The 21,349-nt window shown below is 39.2% G+C and overlaps 2 protein-coding genes across 3 annotated transcripts; one reads left to right on the top strand and one right to left on the bottom strand.

Moving 5' to 3' along the window:
- The first annotated feature begins 581 nt into the window (after positions 1 to 581).
- On the top strand, positions 582 to 9,267 carry gyg1a (glycogenin 1a). The gene is made up of 7 exons (XM_041972628.1): positions 582 to 810; positions 3,808 to 3,943; positions 4,035 to 4,209; positions 4,425 to 4,587; positions 5,475 to 5,601; positions 6,085 to 6,322; positions 7,363 to 9,267. Exons 1-7 carry the CDS (start codon positions 582 to 584, stop codon positions 7,531 to 7,533), a joined length of 1,239 nt encoding a protein of 412 aa, XP_041828562.1. The 3' UTR covers positions 7,534 to 9,267.
- A 543-nt stretch (positions 9,268 to 9,810) lies between these two features.
- On the bottom strand, positions 9,811 to 20,453 carry hltf (helicase-like transcription factor). Of its 2 annotated transcripts, none has more exons than XM_041972711.1 (25): positions 20,351 to 20,453; positions 19,783 to 19,982; positions 19,509 to 19,675; positions 19,123 to 19,265; positions 18,964 to 19,049; positions 18,380 to 18,451; positions 17,937 to 18,128; positions 16,271 to 16,345; positions 16,120 to 16,180; positions 15,923 to 15,986; positions 15,742 to 15,809; positions 15,574 to 15,621; positions 15,287 to 15,400; positions 15,107 to 15,198; positions 14,876 to 15,019; positions 14,527 to 14,659; positions 13,582 to 13,717; positions 13,180 to 13,359; positions 12,900 to 13,015; positions 12,278 to 12,459; positions 12,043 to 12,165; positions 11,529 to 11,641; positions 11,062 to 11,242; positions 10,414 to 10,494; positions 9,811 to 10,261 (listed from the first exon to the last, which is right to left on the bottom strand). In XM_041972711.1, exons 2-25 carry the CDS (start codon positions 19,978 to 19,980, stop codon positions 10,118 to 10,120), a joined length of 2,913 nt encoding a protein of 970 aa, XP_041828645.1. In that variant the 5' UTR covers positions 19,981 to 19,982; positions 20,351 to 20,453; the 3' UTR covers positions 9,811 to 10,117. The 2 variants fall into 2 exon arrangements, with proteins under 2 accessions (XP_041828645.1, XP_041828646.1); XM_041972712.1 differs by having other exon boundaries at positions 15,923 to 15,988; positions 16,158 to 16,180.
- Positions 20,454 to 21,349: the final 896 nt, after the last annotated feature.

Here is a 21,349-nt window from a genome sequence, read left to right as displayed (position 1 = left end):
AGATTGATTCGATTTCCATCTTACACACTCCTGGATATTTTGTGTTTAGCCTTTGTGGCTTCATTCAGCTGTATTGTGGATCTTTGCCCACTCTGAGGCGGTGTTGACTCAGTAGTTAACATCTACACAGACCAGGTTGTAACCATGTTCATAAAAAAAAAAGATATTTGCGCATGAGTTTACTCAGACTATCATTTCTTATTATTATTTGCTGAAACATATTGTAACTACAAACACAAAAATTGACTTTTTTGGCAAAAGACTTTTCTGTCTAGTTTATAGAATGATTAAATATGTTTTATTTAATTTATTTATTTTTAGTGGAGTGTTTGCATCCTGGTAGGAGGGGTGGTAAGGGAGAGGGTCAGTGTTAGATTTCTTCATTCAGATTTACACTAATAAACCTGTTTCCTTATAGGAAAATTTTAAATTTTTCTTGTACTCTATATTATATATATATATATATATATATATTACTGAAAGAACTATATATATATTTACTAAAGGATATTAATAGTTCTTATTTTATCAGTTCAGGATTAATTTCATGTTTTCATAACCAAGCCCAAAAGTGTTGTGTAATGTTTGTGACTTTAATCATCATTAATAAAGTTTTATATCAAGAGACCGCAAACGCAAGGGGCGTGTCAGCTGTCAGTGGTCACGTGACCCGGAAAATGTGGGCTTTAATAACGGTGTTGGATTGCTCCCAACTGCTGCGCCTACTGCCCTACGCAGTGCAAACTGTTCGTCAGCCCCCCGTCCCGACCCTCGACCCTCAGGTGGACTCTCCTCTAAGCACCATGTCGGGTAAGACCTAACGAGGCTCAGCTGACTCACGCGCCCACCATAGCGACACCGGAACACGGGACACTCCAGACCGAACCGGAGCTGTGCAGAACTGTCTCTATCTTCCGAAATGATAGCTTATTTATTAGACATTGCTGAGAAGACCTGCTGCAGCTCCCACTGCACTTCTGTAAACCGCGGCATTGAGGAAGCGAACGGGTTCACTCTCAAACGCGGGCACTTTTTGAATCGTTTTAGATTTTATGGTGTTTAATTTGGTAAGTTGCTGCAGCGGTTTGGACCAGTAAAGCTGACGCTGGTCAAAAGCAGCATATCCGGTCTGAAAATTATATCAGACTAATATATCTAAATGCCAGGTGAGGCTATTTTAAGATAATTCATAAAAAACTAAAATAATGTTCTCAAATGGCAAATATTAAGATCACCAGCCTATTGTCGCCATATTTTTATGTAGCTCTTTGCCCTTTCGGTGACAAGTGCTATATAAAAATTACATGGCATTTTTTATTTTGAGGCCAAGATGTGAGTTTGATCATATGAAATGCCTTTTTAGAAGAGAGGGGGAAAATTGGGCTAAAAAACACAATGTAGAGCAATTTTCAGTTTTCTCGCGTTAGGTAATTGATAATTTTGTTTCTAAGATCTCAGTTAAAATGTAGTTGTTATAGTTTAGAATATCATTTATACCTTGATATATTATCTATCTATCTATCTATCTATCTATCTATCTATCTATCTATCTATCTATCTATCTATCTATCTATCTATCTATCTAAAGTAAGAGCGACCTGTTTACACCTAAGATACATGTCTTTGGATGTTTTGTATCCATCTCACAAAAGCTCCATTGTTATAAATCTCATTGCCAAAACTGATCAGAACAAAGACCCATTGATCTGATCAATCATTTGCTGCCGGTTTCACAGACTTAAAGCCATCAGGCAATTGTGAAACTGTTCTTGCATGGTTACACCTGCATTGTTGTATTGCTTGAGGCCAGTGCTGAAATATAATAATGCATAATAATGTAGTCTTAAATTTGTTATTGCATATACATCACTTTACATGACAAAGAGCCAAAGGCTATGACCAGGCAGGCAAACATCAGTCTGATCAAGTATCTGGAGGGATGTGCCTAAACAAGACCAGTTTAGCAAAAGTCACAACTTGAAACCCACAAAACCCAAAGGATCGGCTTTGGACTAGAACTATGCTGCTGGTGCCAAACACCACAGGACACTCCCAGAGGTCACATGTCCTAAAGGGTCAGAACGGTATTGGCAGCACCAGTACCTGAGGCAACAGAAAAGCTTCTCTGTACCTTTTTATGTGTTTATTTGACATTTTTTTATTTTTTTAATTCAATGATTGGTTTCAGGAAGAAAATAAAAGTAACATAAATTTATATGTAAAAGAAAACAAGTTAGTTGTCGGCCAATCATTTATTTAAACAAGGTGCACAGTCAGTGGAAAATTTGTATGATCTGTTTGACCTTCATGGTAATAACTGCTTATAATGTTTCAAAACTTATTTTTCTTTATGCACATGTACAGCCTTACAGTTGCCTGATGGAAAACATTACATCTGTTTGTTTCCACTGGCTTTATTTTGACAAATCATTTTAAGTTTTTAAAAGAGAACATTATTAAATTCCTAATTTACTTGACACAGCTGTTTTATTGTGTAGAAATACCACAGTGAATGGCATCTATTTATTTTCCTTCAGTGCTATAAAATGCCTCCAGGCTCATTTATAGTGCATTGCTATTAATGTACTGTGTTTGACAGCTGTGTAACAATTACAGTTAAATAATGCATGTAGCATTGATTATTAACATCAAACAAAACACACTTGATGCATTTTTATTTACATGAAACTGACCTACACATTACTTAAAGTTTTATTTTATTGTTTTTATTTATGTAGTCTTACTACAGGATATTTTTAAAGTTACAGTTTTATTTAAAATAGTTTCACCAGTGTATCAGTCTTTAAAATCTCCACCCTGAGGTGTGCGTGCGTGTCATAAGGCTTTGTGTAGGCACTGATATCACTGTGGGAGTGCAGCACATGCTCACTGTACTGCCTGTTTGACGAGGAGGGCTTTACTCTCACACTCTGGCCTTTTGATAGTCGATTTATAGTTCCTTGAATCAGACCATAGCAACCGTGCGACACTGCAACACAGATCAGGTTTCTCAGAAGCCCCCAACAACTGAAGCATTCAGCTGGATGAAGGCTCTTTGCTGGCTCCGGGCCTGCTCTGACTGAAACAGCAACACTGCTCGTCCCCCTGCTGTTGTTTATGAATGCTATGTGAACTCATTAGATGCTGAACTTCGCATAAAAGGGTCAACAAGTGTCGTGGAGTGTTATGCCTGTTTTGTAAAGATAAATGAAAGTCTATATAAATGTGTTTTAAAATGAATTAATTCACATTAGTTGACTTGGACTGTAAAGGGAAAAAGGGGATTTGATCAACAAGTTCGTCCACTTTAGCCAAATTTTTAAGTGTAAATGGTAAATAAGAACCGGTTGCATTAACAGTGGTATATAAAAGTTTTAAAAGCTGTGAATTGGTGCAGACTTATCTTAAATAGCAGTTTGATTAATATGTAATCCATTACTTCAACAGTACAGAGAAATTTTGTACAGTAACAAAACCGATCACTGGACAAAAACAACATGCAGAAGTCTTTTTTTTTTTTTTTTTTTGTATGTGTGTGTGTGCTATCATTAGCAGCTATGATAATTTCTTGTTTGAGAATTTGAAGTGAAAAAGTTTGACTCCTGTTTGTGTGACATGTGAGACTTTGGATCTTAACTGTGAGGAGCACATGACATGAAATGAAGTGCAAACAAACTGTCTAACGGGAAGAGGACCCTTTATGAAGCAGATAAATGGAAGATTTTGGCCTGAAACTATTCTTAACAAAGCCTGAAGTTATAAGATTAATGATGTGATTGTGGCTTACGAGTTTTTTTTTCTAAGCAGACCAAGCTTTTGTTACGCTGGCCACAAATGACAACTATGCCAAGGGAGCGATGGTTCTTGGCCAGTCGTTACGAAACCACAACACAACCAAGAAGCTGGTGGCACTCATAGGACCTCATGTTGCAGAGCCTTGCAGGTAATATGCACTTCTTCTGGCTTTTATTTAAACCCATAATAATGTGTATCCAACACACATGCTGATATATGGCTCACTTTCTGTGTCGCAGAGATGCACTCCACTCTATTTTTGATGAGGTGCTTGTGGTGGATGTGATGGATTCTGGCGACACGGCTCATCTGGCCCTGATGAAGAGGCCTGACTTGGGAGTAACTTTGACCAAACTGCACTGCTGGACACTTACACAATACAGCAAGTGTGTGTTCATGGATGCAGACACATTGGTGAGAAACAAACAGAGCTGAATGAAAGCTTTGATGTAACTTTCATGAGTAGAATAACTAACCAGTAGTGAGTTTAAAACACTAACAATAACTTTTTTTAAATGAACAGTTATGTGTTTTATATATGTGTGTATTTATGTATGTGTTTTTTTTTTTCTAAAGACTGCTCTAAAATACATCTGCGGAAGTAAGCAACAGTGTTTATATGCATGCAGGTTCTGTCCAACATAGATGAACTCTTTGAGAGGGAGGAGCTGTCTGCAGCTCCAGATCCTGGTTGGCCAGATTGTTTCAACTCAGGGGTGTTTGTCTTCAGACCGTCCAATGAAACGCATGAAAAGCTGCTCACGTTCTGTGGTGAAAATGGCAGCTTTGATGGTGAGTGACAGGAGACCCAGCAGGTAGTTCTAAAAAAATGAGTGCAGAGATCTCAAAAAGGGAAATATTTAAAAAGATGAGTGGAATAGAACTAATATGCTGTTATACTTGTAACATACCGTTGTTGATGCAAATGCTGCCCATTCTCATTTTAATCTGCAACAAAACCAGACACCCAAAACTGGAAACTATTACTAGGCCAGAATCTGCCACAAGTGAAACCTTGCCAGACCACAGACGAGTGTCGTAACACATTGCTTCAGTCAGCTTGATTCAGCTGTTAACTGTAAAACAAAATGGCCCCATATTGATACAAATAAATCATCCTTGATCAGATGTCACCTGGTGGTTGGAGATACTTTTGCTTAAACCAAAGAAGGGTGCTAATTTAACTTTAGAGCCACAACACTAAAAATGTTGGTGTTTTGAGAAAGAATTCTGTTCTGAGGTCAGAGGCTTTGTGCTGCATACGAAGCTGCTGTGGTTTGTAGAAGTTGTGTTGCCTCGGTTTACAGAAACTTTATAGGATCTTAACTCAGAAAGAAAATAAACCCAAAACTGTAGCCTTACTGGCAACAGAATATGACTATAATGTTCTGTTTAAAAAACATGAATTTATGTTTCACTTATAGATTGTACAGTATGTGTTCATACTTACTGTATGAAGCATCATCTTACATACGTGTCAACACTATCTTTAAGTTTCTATTTTTACATGGTAGAAAGGACAGTCTGGTGTTCAGAATGTGTTTGGTGTGTCCATCATTCCCGCTCAGCATGTGCTTCTGGTTGTTGCAACACTGAGGGGAGAAGTTACATCTAGTAAATGTTGTTAAATGAGAATCGCTTTAAGAAGGCCAGTTAAATTTCTATGTGTGTCTCTGCAGGTGGAGATCAGGGGGTTCTTAACAGTTTCTTTAACACCTGGGCGACAGCAGATATTTCCAAGCACCTTCCCTTCGTCTACAACCTCAGCAGTATCGCCATCTACTCCTACCTGCCAGCTTTCAAACAGTCAGTACACAGTCAATTAACCCACTCAGGTTTTCTTCACTTTGACTTTTTTGGGTATTTTGCTTTTTAAAGGTTTGCTGTCTCTGTGAAACTGCAGGGTTTGAGGTCTGAAACATGTTCAAGGTCACTTCAGAGGTTGTGTATATTTACCCATCTGTGGGTGGGTGTTTCGTTACAAGAATTTACCTGTAACTCAGGACAAGCAGAGCACACTTCTGCCACAGTCTTATTTGACTTTGTTGTCTTGGGAAGTTTGGTTCAGTAACTACTTTAGGAAAATGAAATGATGTGTTTTTAAAAAGGAAATAATGCCAGACATGGAGAAGAGAGAGTAACTGCTATATTTTTTTTTATTTGGTAACATTTTAGAGTTAAAGGTTTTGAAGTTAACGTTTTTATCCTGACATTTTAACTGATGGTTCTTCTTTCACTCACACTTTATCTTTGCCATCGTTTGATCCTGTCTTGTACTTGTTTCTGCAGGTACGGCCATGATGCTAAAGTGGTCCACTTCCTGGGCAAAGTGAAGCCATGGAACTACTCCTACAACGCTCAGAGGGGTGAGGTCAGAGGTCACTCTCTGTCGCCCGGCCAGTGCCAGCTGCACCCCGACTACCTGCTCAAGTGGTGGCAGCTGTACGCTAAATCTGTGAATCCTCTACTGCAGAAGGCCTACGGGGACACTCCCTTCAACAGTGGCTTTATAGACCCGAGCATAGATGTAGGTGACCATAGTGGTTTGTGGCGCTGGAGTGAGTTTTTGAGAAAGAGGATTGCTGTGGTTGTGGTGACTATGCAAGGAATGAAGTATTGATGGGAATGACTGTGCGTTTATCTGTTGCTGCATGTTGCATAATCATCGCCTCCTGACTGTGTCGAAACCTCCTAATAGCTGGGTGCACACTTTCTGTTGATTATTTTAAGCCTGTAATTCTATCACTGTGTGTAATCAGCAGTAGGTGAAACTGACCCACACTGAAGCCGTAAATCTGTTTTTGAAGTTATTGATGCTTAAAAACAGGAACGGTTGTCAGAGAAACAAGTAAAAGTTGATTGGTTCCACGTTCCTCAGCACCAGTCTTTTGCTAAACGCTGTGCTGGTTGCTGCAGGTTTTGCCTTCCTCCTCAGCAGGTCATCACTAGATGAATAGCTAACTGTCATCAGTGAACCACGCAGAGGCTTTAGCATCTGTGCAACATTTTAGAGAGCAGCAGGGAGTTTCCATGCAGTCTGTGGTAACAACTCTGTAGTGAAAGAGGTGAGTTAGTCACAAGAAGGACGACTGCCAAATGCTGCTGCTTTTCCTAGTAGCTTGGAGCTATGCCATATTGTGTCACACTGACAAGTTTATGCAGGTAAACAGGAGGAGAAAGTCTTTTATTTTTTTATTTTTTTTGTAAACACAAGTTGAATTTTTTTTTTTTTTACTTTTTTTGTAGTTTAAAAGTTAATTTAAAGTAATGCGTAAGTATTGTGGATGTAAACTCTTAATTAATTATACTTTAGTACTTTAAAAGAAATCTTTAGTTTCATTAAAGATAAAACTATGGAGCAATCTTTCTGAGAATAAGTGAGTTTGACTTGCTCAGCTGTGTTTATTGCACAGTAATAATAATGTAGACAAAGCTGCTGTGTGTAGTCTAGAAATACAAGTTTCTTATATTAGCTGAAGGAAAGCAGAACATGGGGAAACAACTCCTTTTAAAGTAAAACTCTAGTTTCCTTAAACGTCCCCTTCATTCTTTGTGTCTGTATCACAGGATGAAGTCAGAGAAGACGCGAGACAGCAGCCAGATCCCTTTCACCCTCCTCCCTCCCAGAGGGTTTCGTCAGAAGAAAGGAAGCAGCGCTGGGAAGCGGGACAGATTGACTACCTGGGTGATGATTCCTTTTCCAACATCGAGCGAAAACTTGACTCCTTCCTAAAGTAGAGACTCAGTCATGGGGGCTTGATTAGCAGGCGACCTAATGAAGGCCTGTGTGCATCTGTCACTCTCTGCACCCAATCAGTGTGTAGAGTACAAGTTTTACTGAATTCCCATGCACTCCACCATTCATTTCCCCCTTTTTAGAGGAAAGGTTAGACATTTTAGGAAGTATTGTTTTCTTGCTGAGTTGGATGAGAAGATGCACATCTGTATGGTGTGAAGCTGCTGCATGTAACCAACTAAGTTGGCCTAAAGATTGTGATTTAGTTGTGCAGGCCTGGTAGATAAATCCCAGAGATGATGTGTGTGTGTGTATGAGAGAAGATAAATATTTCTCTGGTACAAATCAACCCTTTAGATATTTATTAAATTAGGTTTTACTTGCTTTTTTTTATCTTTTAATGTTTATGTGAACCATTTTCAAAGCAACATATAGGTATCTGAGCAGTAAGGCAGACAAATGAGGGGAGAAAACAGCTAACTGGCCCCACCCAAAGATACCCAAGACCTCCTCTAAAGCTCACTCCATACAAAGTGACTTCTAATCCTTTTGAGCTCCATATTGTTTTTCTACCAGAATATTTCTTGGCAAGGCTAAATGCTCATCCAGGCCAAGAAATGGTCAGATGCATACACTTATAAAACAGTATTGCTGTCTAACCCTCAGGTTCTAAGAATTAAGCAAGTGATATCTTCAAGGGTTTGGTTGATTTATGGGTTAGCTGCATGTTTTATGCTGATCTAGGTTTAGCCAGCTGCTTGTGGTAGCTTCATATAGCAAAACCTCTTCTCACCAAACTCAAGACAAGAATGGAAATTAAAGTAGCTGCTTCCCAAATGTTGCGATTCCTTTTCCTTGTGATTCTGCTAGAAATTAATTCCAGAGTCTTCCTAACCCATGAAAGTTCATTAACAGGAATGGGAAGAGATTGCAGGACAAACCTTTAACTCAGTGGAAATGTGATCACCTGTCGTCTCACCACTTCCCAACCCCATCCGCAATAAGTCCCTTTTGAAGCATATATGCAGCCATTGGCGCTTTTCCCTTGCACTTTCCATGCCACTCTTTTCTGTCACTTTTGACAGTCCTGCTTTGATTATGGCAGTGTTCACCTCAGAGGAGTGCACAGAGTAGCTTTCCCCATCTGTGCCTCTGACACTCACCAGCTCCCTGTGACTTCAGCTTTGTGCCCGTTTTTTTTTTTTTTCTCCATATTTGCATGGCACAGAGTTAAATGTGGGTCTCTAATGAAGTGCTTCCACTACATCTATAACTCATTACAACTGTTTTTGTTTGTATTTTTGTGGGATTGAACACTAGTGTGCTCTCCATCTTGTACGCGTGCCCTGCATGTATGTTTCCACCAGACCCACATTAGTGTTTGTGCCATGACTGGAGTTTCATCACTTCCAGTCTGTAGTGTAACCAGCTGCCTTATTGCCCATTCACTGTTTACAAAACCTCACTTTGGGTAACTGCTGCTAGTAACACACGTCAGTCCCTCCTTTCCTGTTGCCAATACCTATTTTACTTCACTCCACCTGTATGCCGTTTTAAGTATAACCCAGTACACTTAATGTGCTCCTCCGTCTATTCAACACACTCCCACAAGAAGCTGATAGTTAATATGCAGCTTTTAATGTGTGGAAGTGGATGGTAATTGTAACATTTAATGCACATCTGTCCCAGCTGTGAAGTGTATGTCTTCTTTAAGAGCCAATAAACCTGTGAAATAGCTTTTAGTCTCATTCTGTTCTGTTGACTGTCATACCTTATTATAGCTAAAGTAGTTTTTTTTTATTAGTTAAAATGTAATTATGTATAGTATAAGCCTCTCATTAATTAAAATAACCATAATAAGTAATTTGAGATAAATACAAGAACAAAGCCTACAACTTCAACATTTTTTTAAAGAAAAACTACACCTGGGTGTAATGTCATGTCTATTTAAAGGTGGAAAACTGACTGAAAGCTCTGGTAGAGACGGTGCAGAAAGACATTGCTTCAATTTCATGCAGCTGTTTTCACACAGGTGAATGAAGAGTGCAAATATCAGTTATTTAAAATATTTGCAATACTGTTACTTCTGATTACAATCTGTATTGACAATTACAGATGTATATATATTTTGTAGTGGAGAACTAGAGTCATTCCTCTTGAGATGGATCCTGGTTGTGTATTATAGGAACAATTAATTGAATTAAGTATATTAACTTCCACTTCTCAGCTTAACAAGTTCAAATTTGTGTTTGTTTCAACACAATTATGACAAACGTCAATGGTTTGCATTTATTTAATCCAGAGTTGTAAATGAACCACAAATATTGTCAAAACTGTTGAACTTTGCTTGATAACAAGTCAAGAATTAAACTTGTACAACATGTGGGCATTAACCTTCCCTCTACAACGCAGAGTGTTAGCTTTAAAAAAGAAAAAAACAAATCTCAGTTTTCTCTAGTTCTAAGCACAATCACCCTTGAATCATAAATCCAGATGAACAATGTCTTTATATTTTAGCTAAACAAATGAGAAGTTGGTAAGTGGCTCATCCTGTAAAAATACCAAAATGTTTGATCTGACATTGTCCTACAGCTCCATTAGAGCTCGGATTTCATTGATGCGAGATGTTTTCCTGTCTGTGTTTGTGGAGCCGAAGGCTTTCTCCATCAGGTCCTGCTTCTGCTTCTGGATCTTCACCATGCTCTCTTCCACTGAATCCTTCACAATGAACTGCAGCGAGACAAAAATGACAGCTTAAAGTGCAAGCAGACTCAGGTTTTCAGTCTTCATGATGTAAAGTGCAGAAAGTGTTTGTCATCAATAACAATTAACTGTTTCAGGAAAAAATACTGCAATACAAATAAAAATGTCGGGTTCCTAACCTTCGTAACAACAACATTCCTCTTCTGTCCCAGACGGTGGCAGCGGTCGATACACTGCTCTTCAGTAGCTGGGTTCCAAGCCTTAGACATACACAGCTGATTACAAATGAGTTTGATACCTGACTTCACTGCATGATTAGATTTTTCTTTTTGTTTGTCACATCAGCAGTTTCCTCTTGCAGATTTATCCAGGATGGTGAGCCAGTCAGATCTTAATATAAATAATCCTACATCAGCTTATTAATTAGACGACGGCCTACACAAAAGTCACACGGTCATCATTCATTACATGTCTTGTGTCAGACAGTACTTCTGTCTCCTGCCTGGATACCTTCCTTCTTTATCTTTCTGAGGAGACGTATATACAAATGTTTCACTGAAGCTATCAGAGCTAAGGTGTAATTGCTCACCTCCAACCCACAACACTAAAGGAAATTTTCATTTCAAATCAGAATATGTTAAGCCATCAAATGTCATTGCTGACTGCTGCCATTTTCTCTTAACATGTAAATGTGCTCTAAGAAAGTACAAATGCCCATTTGTGTCCTCAAGCAAAATCCAGATCAAAAACAGTGTGTGCACCTGGCAGATAAAACATACTTTTTACATTTAAATGCATCTGGTCCCAACTTTAAAATAATTACTTACAGGGTCCATGAGGAATACATGAGAGGCGGCGGTCAAGTTAAGTCCCACCCCTCCAGCTTTGAGTGACAGGAGCATGATGACTGGGCTGTCTTCTGCAGAGCTCTGAAACTCCTGGATGACTTGGGTCCGCTTCTTTTGGTTCATTGAGCCATCCAGACGCACAAAACTAAAACCATGTTCTCTGGCACAGAATTAAAGACAATAATGATCGATGAAATATAATTTCAGGGAAAAAAAAGAAAAAGGAGACACATTCTAGTTCTCTTGCAGCATTTTTGCTATCGCTGTTATCTTAAAGCTCTAACGACAACATCCTCACCAGACTGAGATAAAGACACTCGCTGTATGCCCAAACTTTTGTATTGGTGAAGTAATTTAATTCAGAAAGAACTGCTTAATTTGACTGAGAAGAATTACCAGCTCGAAAAACAAATCTTAAACCTCCTCTGTGAGTTTATGTGAATTACCTGAGTGGAGTCTCCAGGATGGTGAGGAAGCGTGTGAACTGAGAGATGACCAGACATTTAATACTGCTGTCTTCAGACCGCAGCCTGAGCAGGTTTCCCATCAGTGCCTGCACCTGCAGAGACAGAAACAGAAAATTCAGAGAAGGGAAAAACATATCTGACAAGTTTTTTTTCAGTATTTGCAACCTAAACTATTTAAAAACAGCTCACATGCAAACTGCTATGGTTGGGCTTAATGGCCTGTACTTATATAGCGCTTTTATATGGCTTAAATCCAAATATAGAATGAATTAAAGTATTGTGTGTCTGAACAATTTTCATTTAAAAATCATTTTTCACATGACTCAAATGTAGTTGGGTAAAACCACCTCAGACAAATTTTCCTTTTATGGTTCAATGATAGTGTCCTGCATATTTTAGTGGTTTGCAGAGTGTTTTCACTATTTTTATCTGCAGCCTGCATATGTGCCTTTATGTCTGCCTGTTTTGCAGCCTCAGTATGTGCTGTGAATACCTTTGAGCTTGTCCTCCACCTCCCAGAGTTGGAACTACTCTCTTCTTCCATTTCCTCTTGTGGAAACTCCACCAACTCACTTGTCTTAATCTCACTTCGACAGAGAGGACAATGTGCCTTCTCCTGTGCAACAAAGGTAAAAGATGGTATTGTTAGCTATTAGCAGCTGAATAATTGCTAAATTTAAAAAAATAATAAAAAAAAACTGCTTAATTGAGGCGGACAGCATGTGTACCTGTTCAGTACCGATGACTTGGGCGATGCAGGGCCGGCAGTAGACATGGGCACAGTGTGTGATGACGGGAAGACGGATGGAATCCAGGCACACAGAGCACTCCTCATCAGAACCGCTGGCCAACACCAATCTGAGCTTTTCTATCAGACGCTCCCGCAGCTCTGCTGGCGTTGCTGTAGCACCTACATGTTCAGTCAGGAGGATAGTTTTCACATTAGCTAATTGTCAGCAGGAAACACAGTGAATTGTGGGTATTAAGTGTCAATCAATCAGCTTTTTGTACCATAACTTTATGACTAATGCTAAGCTAGCAAGTTAATCTGTATAACTTCACAAATGCTCCACTGAACTAACAACTATAACAAGAAATAACTTTTAGAAAGGCTAAATGTAACTTACCCCTTATATTTCTATGACTCAGCAATGTATAAAATAAATATATATATTGACTGGAGTGCAGCATTCTTTATGAAAAATGGAAAACTTGGGGTTCAACACAACCCGCTGAGCAAAGCAAAAACATACGCTGTCCATCAAGGAAATTCTAACAATACTTATTGGAAATCCCCCACACTTCATAATGCTGTGTGTGACTGATTAAGACATAAACGGCCAGTTTTACCTAAATCTGATGACATCTTTGCCAGCAGATCAGGGTGGCAGCAGTGCTGTCGGAGCTTCATCAGGATGACGAGCACATGTGCGTAATTTCTCAAGACAGTCCCTTCAGCTACATACCTACAATATGCACACACATTCACAGAATTTTATAAAACTGTGCAACTCAGTATAAAATTAAACCTACATACATCAACAGCCATGTGTTTAGTATTTCTAGAGCTACTCTTTGTCAATTTTAAAAAAATGCTTGCACAGGTTCATAGACAGAGCACATGTGCCACCTGCTAATGGTGCTTCTTCCTTCATTGCGTGCCAGCTCGTACTCCTCCCTCTCTTGCTGACTGAGCTCCACCTGCTCCACGTAAACCTTTTTCTTAGGCAACGACACCAAACGGCGTCCATTCACTTCACTGCTCTTGGTCCGTCGCAAGGTGATGCACTTCACCAAAATCTGAAGGTTCCTGCACAAAGAGTCACATGGTTCAGATCTTATTACAGATTCTTCCACTAGATGACAACTTTTCATTAAACACCTGCTTCACAAGGGGTAAATTAATTGTTAAAAGGAGGTATCATGAGCAACAATGTCACTTGGATTTAGTCTATCGCAGTAAATGGCGCCCTCTAGGTTATTTCTGCCACACTGCAGCAGAATTACATTAAATTTATATGTGAGCACTCACTGCAGCCCAGCCCGCTCTCCTTGTGTAACAGGCCTCTGGATCACTCTGTTCCACCACTCTCTCACATCGAAAGGCTTCAGACGTAGGAAGGCCACAAGCATCCACAAATCCTTCACGCTGTTCTGGATGGGAGTACCTGAAGGGATGGGTGCAATGATCACAAACACAAATTTTAAGACTGACAGCTTTTGAGTATTTCCCCATAATTATAAATAATTGGTGTTTACAATATTTTCTTAAGTGGGATTAACAGCACTAATTACATTTATGTGTGCTGGTTTTGGTGGAATCCCAAAGCTTTTGGTTGAGTTTTACAAACTATTTTTCCATTTGGAAAAATGTTACAAAACAATACAAACAGAGTTTAAGGCTCACAAGATTATGCCAGCTTTTCCCATTAGTAGCACTGATCCTGAAACTGATGTGTAATACTTCAAAGTGTTATTTTAATGGTAACTATACTACTAGGAAATGCTGCAGATTAAGCTATTGAAATTAAACTATGCTGTTTTAAAGAAAGAAGAAGCCACAAGTTGAAGTATTTTTTAAGATTTGTGGAGAATCTAATTCTCATTTCGTCCTCTTCTGTGGCTGTTTTCTCTTGAAGCTGCAGAAGAGCAACCCTTTGTCTTATCTAAACCTGCTGGCTCCTCATTATATTTTCTAATAACAACAAAAAAAAACCCAAAACAAAACAAAACTGGGAACAATGTCACACATGAGCATCTGAATTATTTTCTTTTAAAAGTGAAAACTGACATTTTTTAACATATTTTATTCCCATCAAGCAAGCGCTATGTCCAGACACAGGCTGATGACAGCCCACACTTTTCCTACCTCCTTTTAGACGATACATGTTAACTGAAGTCCTTCTACATGTAGCCATGGTAGAATAGTTTACATACAGTATGTTGGGCTGTTTGTGTGTGTAAAGGTGTAGTATACCTGAAAGAATCCAGCGCCTCTGAGCTTTCAGTTCAAGCACAGCCTTACTCATCTGTGCATTTGGGTTTCTTATGATGTGTCCTTCATCCAGCACCACCCTCAGCCAGTTGATCCCACATAATGGACTCTTGTTCTGAGAATGAACCATAGGAGTACATTAATGAGCATGTTATTAACCCATTAAGACATACGGTGCCCTTTAAACACACAATCAGCTACACTCATATCTTGCATCATCTCTTTATGAGTAATAATACAATGTATACTTATCAATGTGACCTTTATTTTTACTGAAGTGTGAACATCTTGCTTGCAGCCACCGACAGATATGAGGCCCATCCCCACTCACCCCAAAGTCAGCAGAGAGGACATTGTACGTGGTGATCACCACATCCTGAGAGGACAGAAACTTCTTGCTTCTGTTGCGCTCTGAACCGTAATACAGATAGACGTCTAGCTTCACATTAGCATGCACATGCTGCTCAAACTGGTCCTGCGCACAAGTAGATAATACCAGAAAATATGACGTGTGCTGACTAGAAGGATGAAAAAACTGTTTTTTTTTAGGCTGTGTTCCTACCAGCCAGTTGCTGAGCACAGAGAGTGGACAGACGATGAGAGTTGCTCTGGCTGATAAATCATCTGTGTTTTCAGGGATGGAGGTTTCCACATCTGCACAAAATGTTGGTGTTACCTAACAGCCTAACTTTTCTTCCACTAAGTGAAGAGCACATTAAAAATGTTTATGGATTAAACTCACTCTGCTTAAGATCAGCCTTTTCAGTAGTTTTCTTCTTCTTCTTCTTTGAGCTTGTGTTGGCTGTTGGGCTGCTCAGGGCTGCAGCAAAATCCAGATCTTCAAACACCTTGCTCTCTGTGGAGTAAGAAGATACATAAAAGATTAAAGTCACAATGAATAATATATGAGCCTAACCAAAGATTTGCCAAGCCAATCAATTCATATGTCTTCATCACTAGAACCTTTAACATCCACATATCACATGTGTCCTTTATATGTTATAAATATAAAGTTAAGTGGGTTTGCACCTTTACTGGGTTTCTGTTTAGTGGGTTTTATCTTCCCTTTTGTTGCACCTGTAAGTAGAAAGGCTTGGTAAAAATGTGTAAAATTCACAAAATGGTGGGGAAAAAAATGTAGGTAAGACATTTAAAAAATAAAATATGATATGTGTGGACATAAAAATAAATTCTTACTTTTCTGTGGTTCACTGGTTACCTCGACCACATCTGCTGTATCAACACAGGTCCCTTCCTTCTGGGGACTGACCCACACAGAAACAAATCAGTTTAAATAAATAAAAACACTTTGTTGAGCTAAAACACACAGAACAAAGTTAAAGCAAACGATTACTAATCCAATAAAAAACATGCTTACAGATTTGAGCATCGAGAGTGAATTGCTGCATCATCCATTCCCACTTTACCTATACTGCTGCTTCCTGAAACACAAATTACACACAACCTCTCCTTTTCATACATTTTCCCACGTTCTTATTCAGTCTCCCAAATAAAGATAAAAGCTTAAGTGTGGGGCAAATTTGTAGGAGTAAATAAACGGAGAGATGAAAGTACCCTTGAATTTGGAGGCCTCCTGGGGTTTAGTTTTAGCTTTAGTGGGTGAAAACGGCTCCTCCTGCACACATTAGCAAACACTGCGTCAGTGCTGAAGTTTTCAGTTACTTTACAGCTTAATCAGTGAAAGTGTTGCAACATGGCTGCTTACACATTTCTCCACAGGCAGCGGCTTTCCTTTGTGAAAATTGGTGAGGATCAGGGCGATTGTTGTCAGAGTTTTACCCTAAAAAAAATTAATATACACAGAAGTGTTGATTCTGCTCAGATATGAATGAAAAATTAAGTTTCTATTTTTTGCTAAATCATTGGTCACAGTGTAGCATCGAATGACTTATAACCATTGTTATGCATCCAGATTCTCCAAATTATTTTCTAAGTACAATAATATTAAAAACACTGTTTAAAGTTCATGCATTTTACATACTGTACAGTCATGTGAAAAAGAAAGTCACAAATCTTAAAATGTTTTAACAGCTTGCAGAGCCACCTTTAGCAGCACTACCTCAAAGTAACTCTTCTCTGTCTGACATGAGTCTCTCAGATCACTGTGGAGGAATTTTGACCCACTTGTCTTTACAAAGCTGCTTTCATTCATTGACATTTGAAAGCATTTGTTTATGCACAGATCTCTTAAGGTCGTACCACAGCATATCAGTCAGGTTGAAGTCTTGACTTTAACTGGACCATTGCATTGTCCAGATTTTTTTCCAGATATTTTGTTGCAGAGTTTTAGCTGCGCTTGAGATAATTGTCCTGTTCCATGATTTGGTTTTAACACATTTTTTTCTGTGGCACAGATGGCCTTACATTTTACTCTAGAATAGTTTGGTATAAAGAGGTGTCCATGGTCCTCTGTCTGCAAAACAAGCCAAAATTATCCCCCCTCCACCACCATGTTTGACAGCTGAATACTTGAAAGTGCCTTAAAATTTTTTTCCCCACTTTTAAGTATTTTTTTTCACTGTAGAAAATTGTTGGGATATGGCCCTCTTAGATAACCCTTTTTAAGCCGATGAACACCAACAACTGCTTCTATAGGGTCACTGCTGATGTTTTTCCTCCTTGGTATTGTGTTAACACACACCAGAAGCTCCAGACCAGCAAACTGAGGAAACCTCTGCTTTTATAGGAGGTGCTGCTCAGTGATTATGATCACTGTGATCAGTGTCTCAGGGGGTAGAGCAGGTCGTCCAATGACCTGAAGGTTGGCGCTTCGATTCCCACTCCCGCAGTCCTTGGGCAAGACACTTAACCCTCCTTGCCTCCAGTGCTGGCATCACTGGTGAATGAATGTGGATGAATGTTTGGTGATGGTCGGAGTGGCCGTAGGCGCAGACTGGCAGCCACGTCTCCGTCAGCCTGCCCCAGGGCAGCTGTGGCTACACACGTAGCTTACCATCACCAGGTATGAATGACGAGTGGATGAATAATGGACACACTATGTAAAGCGCTTTGGGTGCCTTGAAAAGCGCTATACCCAATCCAATCCATTATTATTATCAATTAACAAAGTATATTTGATCAGACATACTTGGCTGCTACTTTCCTTTTTAATTCGTATGGAAGCAGAAATGGTTTATTTAGTTCTTCCACACAATGCTTCTGCTTTTTGGTTTAGTTTTTGTTAAATAAATACAGACATTGTGCAATGTCATTGTTCATCTGAGGTTGTATTCACAGATTATTTAGACTTAGTAAGGTCAAGATGATTTATCATTTTTTCCTGGTCTGTAAAATCTAAGCATTAAAAGATGTACTTTCCATTTCACGTGACTGTATGTGAACATATGTGAAAGAATCTATTTGTCACTCACCAGTCCCATGTCATCTGCCAGTATTCCCCCACGAACTCGCTCTGGTATTTCTTTGGCAGAGAAGCATGTAAGGCTGTTGTAGTAGAGCTCGCCTCTCTTCTCCCAGAACGGTGGCAGTGCAGATTTATTTTCTCGAGCGCACATCCAGGACAGCGCTTGCTTCTGGTGAAGGAGGAGAGGGGTGGCCACAGACTGCAGAGAAAGACAGCTGCACATTCACATCCAAGTCGGATGCCGATAACTTATAGCAATGCATGTATTTTCAAAGAGGTGATAGCTTTTGCAAAAATTGTGGTACAATAAAAAGCAGAAGGACAACCAAATAAATTTTAGGTCCAACATATCTACATCACTAAAATGCATTACCGTGCCATGACTTTTTTGAGAATACTGAGGAAATAAATGGTACTCATGACTGGCAAATAAATGGATATGATACTTACTTCAGCTGCTTCTTTCTCCCCATCTTTGCTCTCCATCAAATCTTCAAACAGGTTGTCAAACGCGTTCTTTAGCTGGAAAATAGATAAATTGAAGATATTTGTTCAACAGCATTTAGAAAAGGGTTTTGGTGAATTTTCACCTCATATAATAATTATTATAAACATTGAAAAGCATTTGTTTGAATCTTTTAGGTTAAGTTTAACAGTCTTATGTTCTTTTTGGACAGCCTTTAACTACACATGGAGTTTAGGAAACTATTACTCAAATGTTTTGAAAAACAGTGAGGACTTGAAGCTGAAATACTCGCATTAATCTATGTATCCCAATCTTGATCTGAAGATTGGGGTAATTTTACCATTCCTGTTTCAATAGGACAATAAAACACATTCAATACAAGTCTAGGTTTTAACTATGCCAGCTGGGCGCGTTATAAGAAAGTGGATCCTAAACCAGATTCTGGTGGCAAAGCTATTTTCCTTGGCAAAGGAAAAAGAATTTCAAAGTTGCACATCTCTGCTTCAAATAATAACAAAAATTACATTAAATGTTCTATGACACACCTTGGCACATTATATTTATTTACCTCCTCTGCAGTTAGTGGGATAGTCACACCTTTTTTGGTTGGAAATGCATGAGCACCTGGGCTGCTATACGAGTTCAAATTTTTACCTAAAAACAAACAGACTTGTTTCATCAAGAAAACAGGAACTGAGATCAGAAAGTGGAGTGTTTGTAGACGCACCTTCTGGTCCGCTTCCATCCGTATTCAGCTTATAGCCTAGACGCGCCATTCGTTCCACCACAGCTTTTTTGTTTTCTTCTTTCCCCCAGAAAGACAGCATGACTGGCATGTTGAATTTGTTATATGTCCCTGAATGCACCACCCTGACAATGACATGATTACAATATCACCATAAGCTTACAACTATGTAGATCTGTAATCACAGTTGCATGAGCTCAGATGTTACTCTAAATAACATATTATTACACAGAAGAGAATCATTTATGCAGAAAATGACAAAAGCACAAGCTGTCAACAGCGGCCTTTTATTATTGCTGGTATTGGTGTGGGATTTCTAGGGGGGAACTCATGTCAAATTTCAACAATGACAGCCATTTTCAACTCACCCCTCTACTTTAGCCAAGTTGTTGTCCATGACATAGGCCATAGCTGCTGCCAGTTCCTTCTTGATGTGTCCCACCTGGTTGCCATTAACATTTGCTACCATCACTGCATTGCGGTCGTATGGATTATGGGGCTCACGCACTAAACCGACCATCTCCCCACGGTTCACCTGTCCAGGGGGCAGTATATTAAGTTTATGGCTGGACATCTTTACCATGTACCAATGTGGCAGGCACTTTGTACTCCACTAGAGCTATAGAGGTGACTGATCCTCACCACTCCCGTGTAATATCTGAGGCCGACCACAGTGCCCCGCAGGTGGCCAAATAGCACGCTCCCATCTGCATCTGGCTCCTGAGAAGCTGCAGCTCTGATGGCCTGAGAGAGGGTCTCCGTGTTTGTCTCATTGCGGTCAGCGAAGAGGTCCACATCACTAAACCTGTCCCAACCAAACCTCCATCTGCGGAAAAACATGCCTGGAAACAGAAAACAACACACACACACACACACACATAGAGAAGAGAGCAGCTTGAACGGATGAAACGCCTGCAAGACCGCACAAGATGAACAGAAAGTCAGTTGTTTCATTTTCTGAAGACACACATTGGACGCAGGAAATAAGCAAAACTGCAAGTCATTTCCATCACAGAACCTAAATTTATGGCAAAATGGTTAAGTCAGCGCGTCTTATCTACTCACAAACATTATGTAAACATTTATGGAAGCCTCAGATACAACGATGGTTAGCTGATTTGAGTTGTTAGGATGCTAGGTAGCTAGCGTCCGTATCAATAACAATACTTAAAGAGCTTAATGCATATCTAAATTTTACAGTCGTCCTTACTGTTAATTTCTTCTCGGCAAAGGTTGACAATTCAAAGATAACTCAAACTTAGCGGCTCTGACGCTGCTTTTACAGACGTTTGGCCTGTTTCTGAGTTAAGCTAGTTGCATTGAATACTCCACTTCCACATTTGACCTTCAAAATAAATTAATAGAACGAAAGAAAGAAAGAAACAGATGATTGCATGTGTTTTGCAAATGTCTTCTGACATTTGATCATTTAGAGTTTAATTGATTTAAAAGTGTATGATAAACACTGTACAAAGTGTGCACTGACTGTTTAATGTCAAATATGAAAATCTCTGTGTGTGTGTGTGTGTGTGTGTGTGTGTGTGTGTGTGTGTGTGTATACACACACACACACACACACACACACACACACACACACACATATAGTATATATATTGTATATTTACTGGATCCTTGCTGAAGTAAAAGGATCCTTTCTGTTGCAGTATCATCTGCTACTGGAGTGCAGTATGGCTTCAAAGCTAAATTGTATTTACAACTGTTTTGAAATAAGTGTTTAGTATGGAATCTATAGTTATGATTTTAGCCTGGAATTGTATACATCGTTCATGTATTAAAAATCTTAAATTTCCAATGGGGTATAACATGTAGGTACTTGGAAGGGAAACTGAGTAAAATACATATTTATCAGCACATGGGACATCTGGCACCAACAGGTTAAGAAAAACAAAAAAAAAAAAGACAAAAAAAAAACTTTTTTCCTTTTATTTTTCGTAACTGGGTGCAGTATGTTCAGTATTTGTTTGTCACATAATCCAAAACTATTCTGATAAGATTATATTTCATGAAACCAATGGCAATGTAAGTAAATTCCAAAACTGTTATGTTATTCCAGTAAATTTAGCAAATATTTATATATCAAGTTGGGCTTAGAATATGCTTGATATGCCCATTAGGGTGGCTGTAGCTCAGGAAGAAGAGCAGTCTTCTGCCAGCCTGAAAGTCCATGGTTTCCCCTGACTCCCCTGAC

This window comes from Melanotaenia boesemani, chromosome 20, assembly GCF_017639745.1.
Source record: "Melanotaenia boesemani isolate fMelBoe1 chromosome 20, fMelBoe1.pri, whole genome shotgun sequence".
In the NCBI taxonomy this organism is placed as follows: domain Eukaryota; kingdom Metazoa; phylum Chordata; class Actinopteri; order Atheriniformes; family Melanotaeniidae; genus Melanotaenia; species Melanotaenia boesemani.
The sequence above is the reverse complement of the archived record's forward strand: the minus strand, read 5'-3'. Positions and strand labels throughout refer to the sequence as shown.

What these genes read in the sequence shown, in the direction of transcription:
- hltf (XM_041972711.1), bottom strand. Translation starts at nt 19,980, where the DNA reads ATGTTTTTCCGCAGATGGAGGTTTGGTTGGGACAGGTTTAGTGATGTG. An exon ending in GGGAGAAAGAAGCAGCTGAA is followed by an intron (nt 18,129 to 18,379) that starts GTAAGTATCATA and finishes CTTTCTCTGCAG; the next exon opens with TCTGTGGCCACCCCTCTCCT. An exon ending in ATCCTGGAGACTCCACTCAG is followed by an intron (nt 11,243 to 11,528) that starts GTAATTCACATA and finishes ATTCTGTGCCAG; the next exon opens with AGAACATGGTTTTAGTTTTG.
- gyg1a (XM_041972628.1), top strand. Translation starts at nt 582, where the DNA reads ATGTTTGTGACTTTAATCATCATTAATAAAGTTTTATATCAAGAGACC. An exon ending in TCCTCTAAGCACCATGTCGG is followed by an intron (nt 811 to 3,807) that starts GTAAGACCTAAC and finishes TTTTCTAAGCAG; the next exon opens with ACCAAGCTTTTGTTACGCTG. An exon ending in TGAAAATGGCAGCTTTGATG is followed by an intron (nt 4,588 to 5,474) that starts GTGAGTGACAGG and finishes GTGTCTCTGCAG; the next exon opens with GTGGAGATCAGGGGGTTCTT.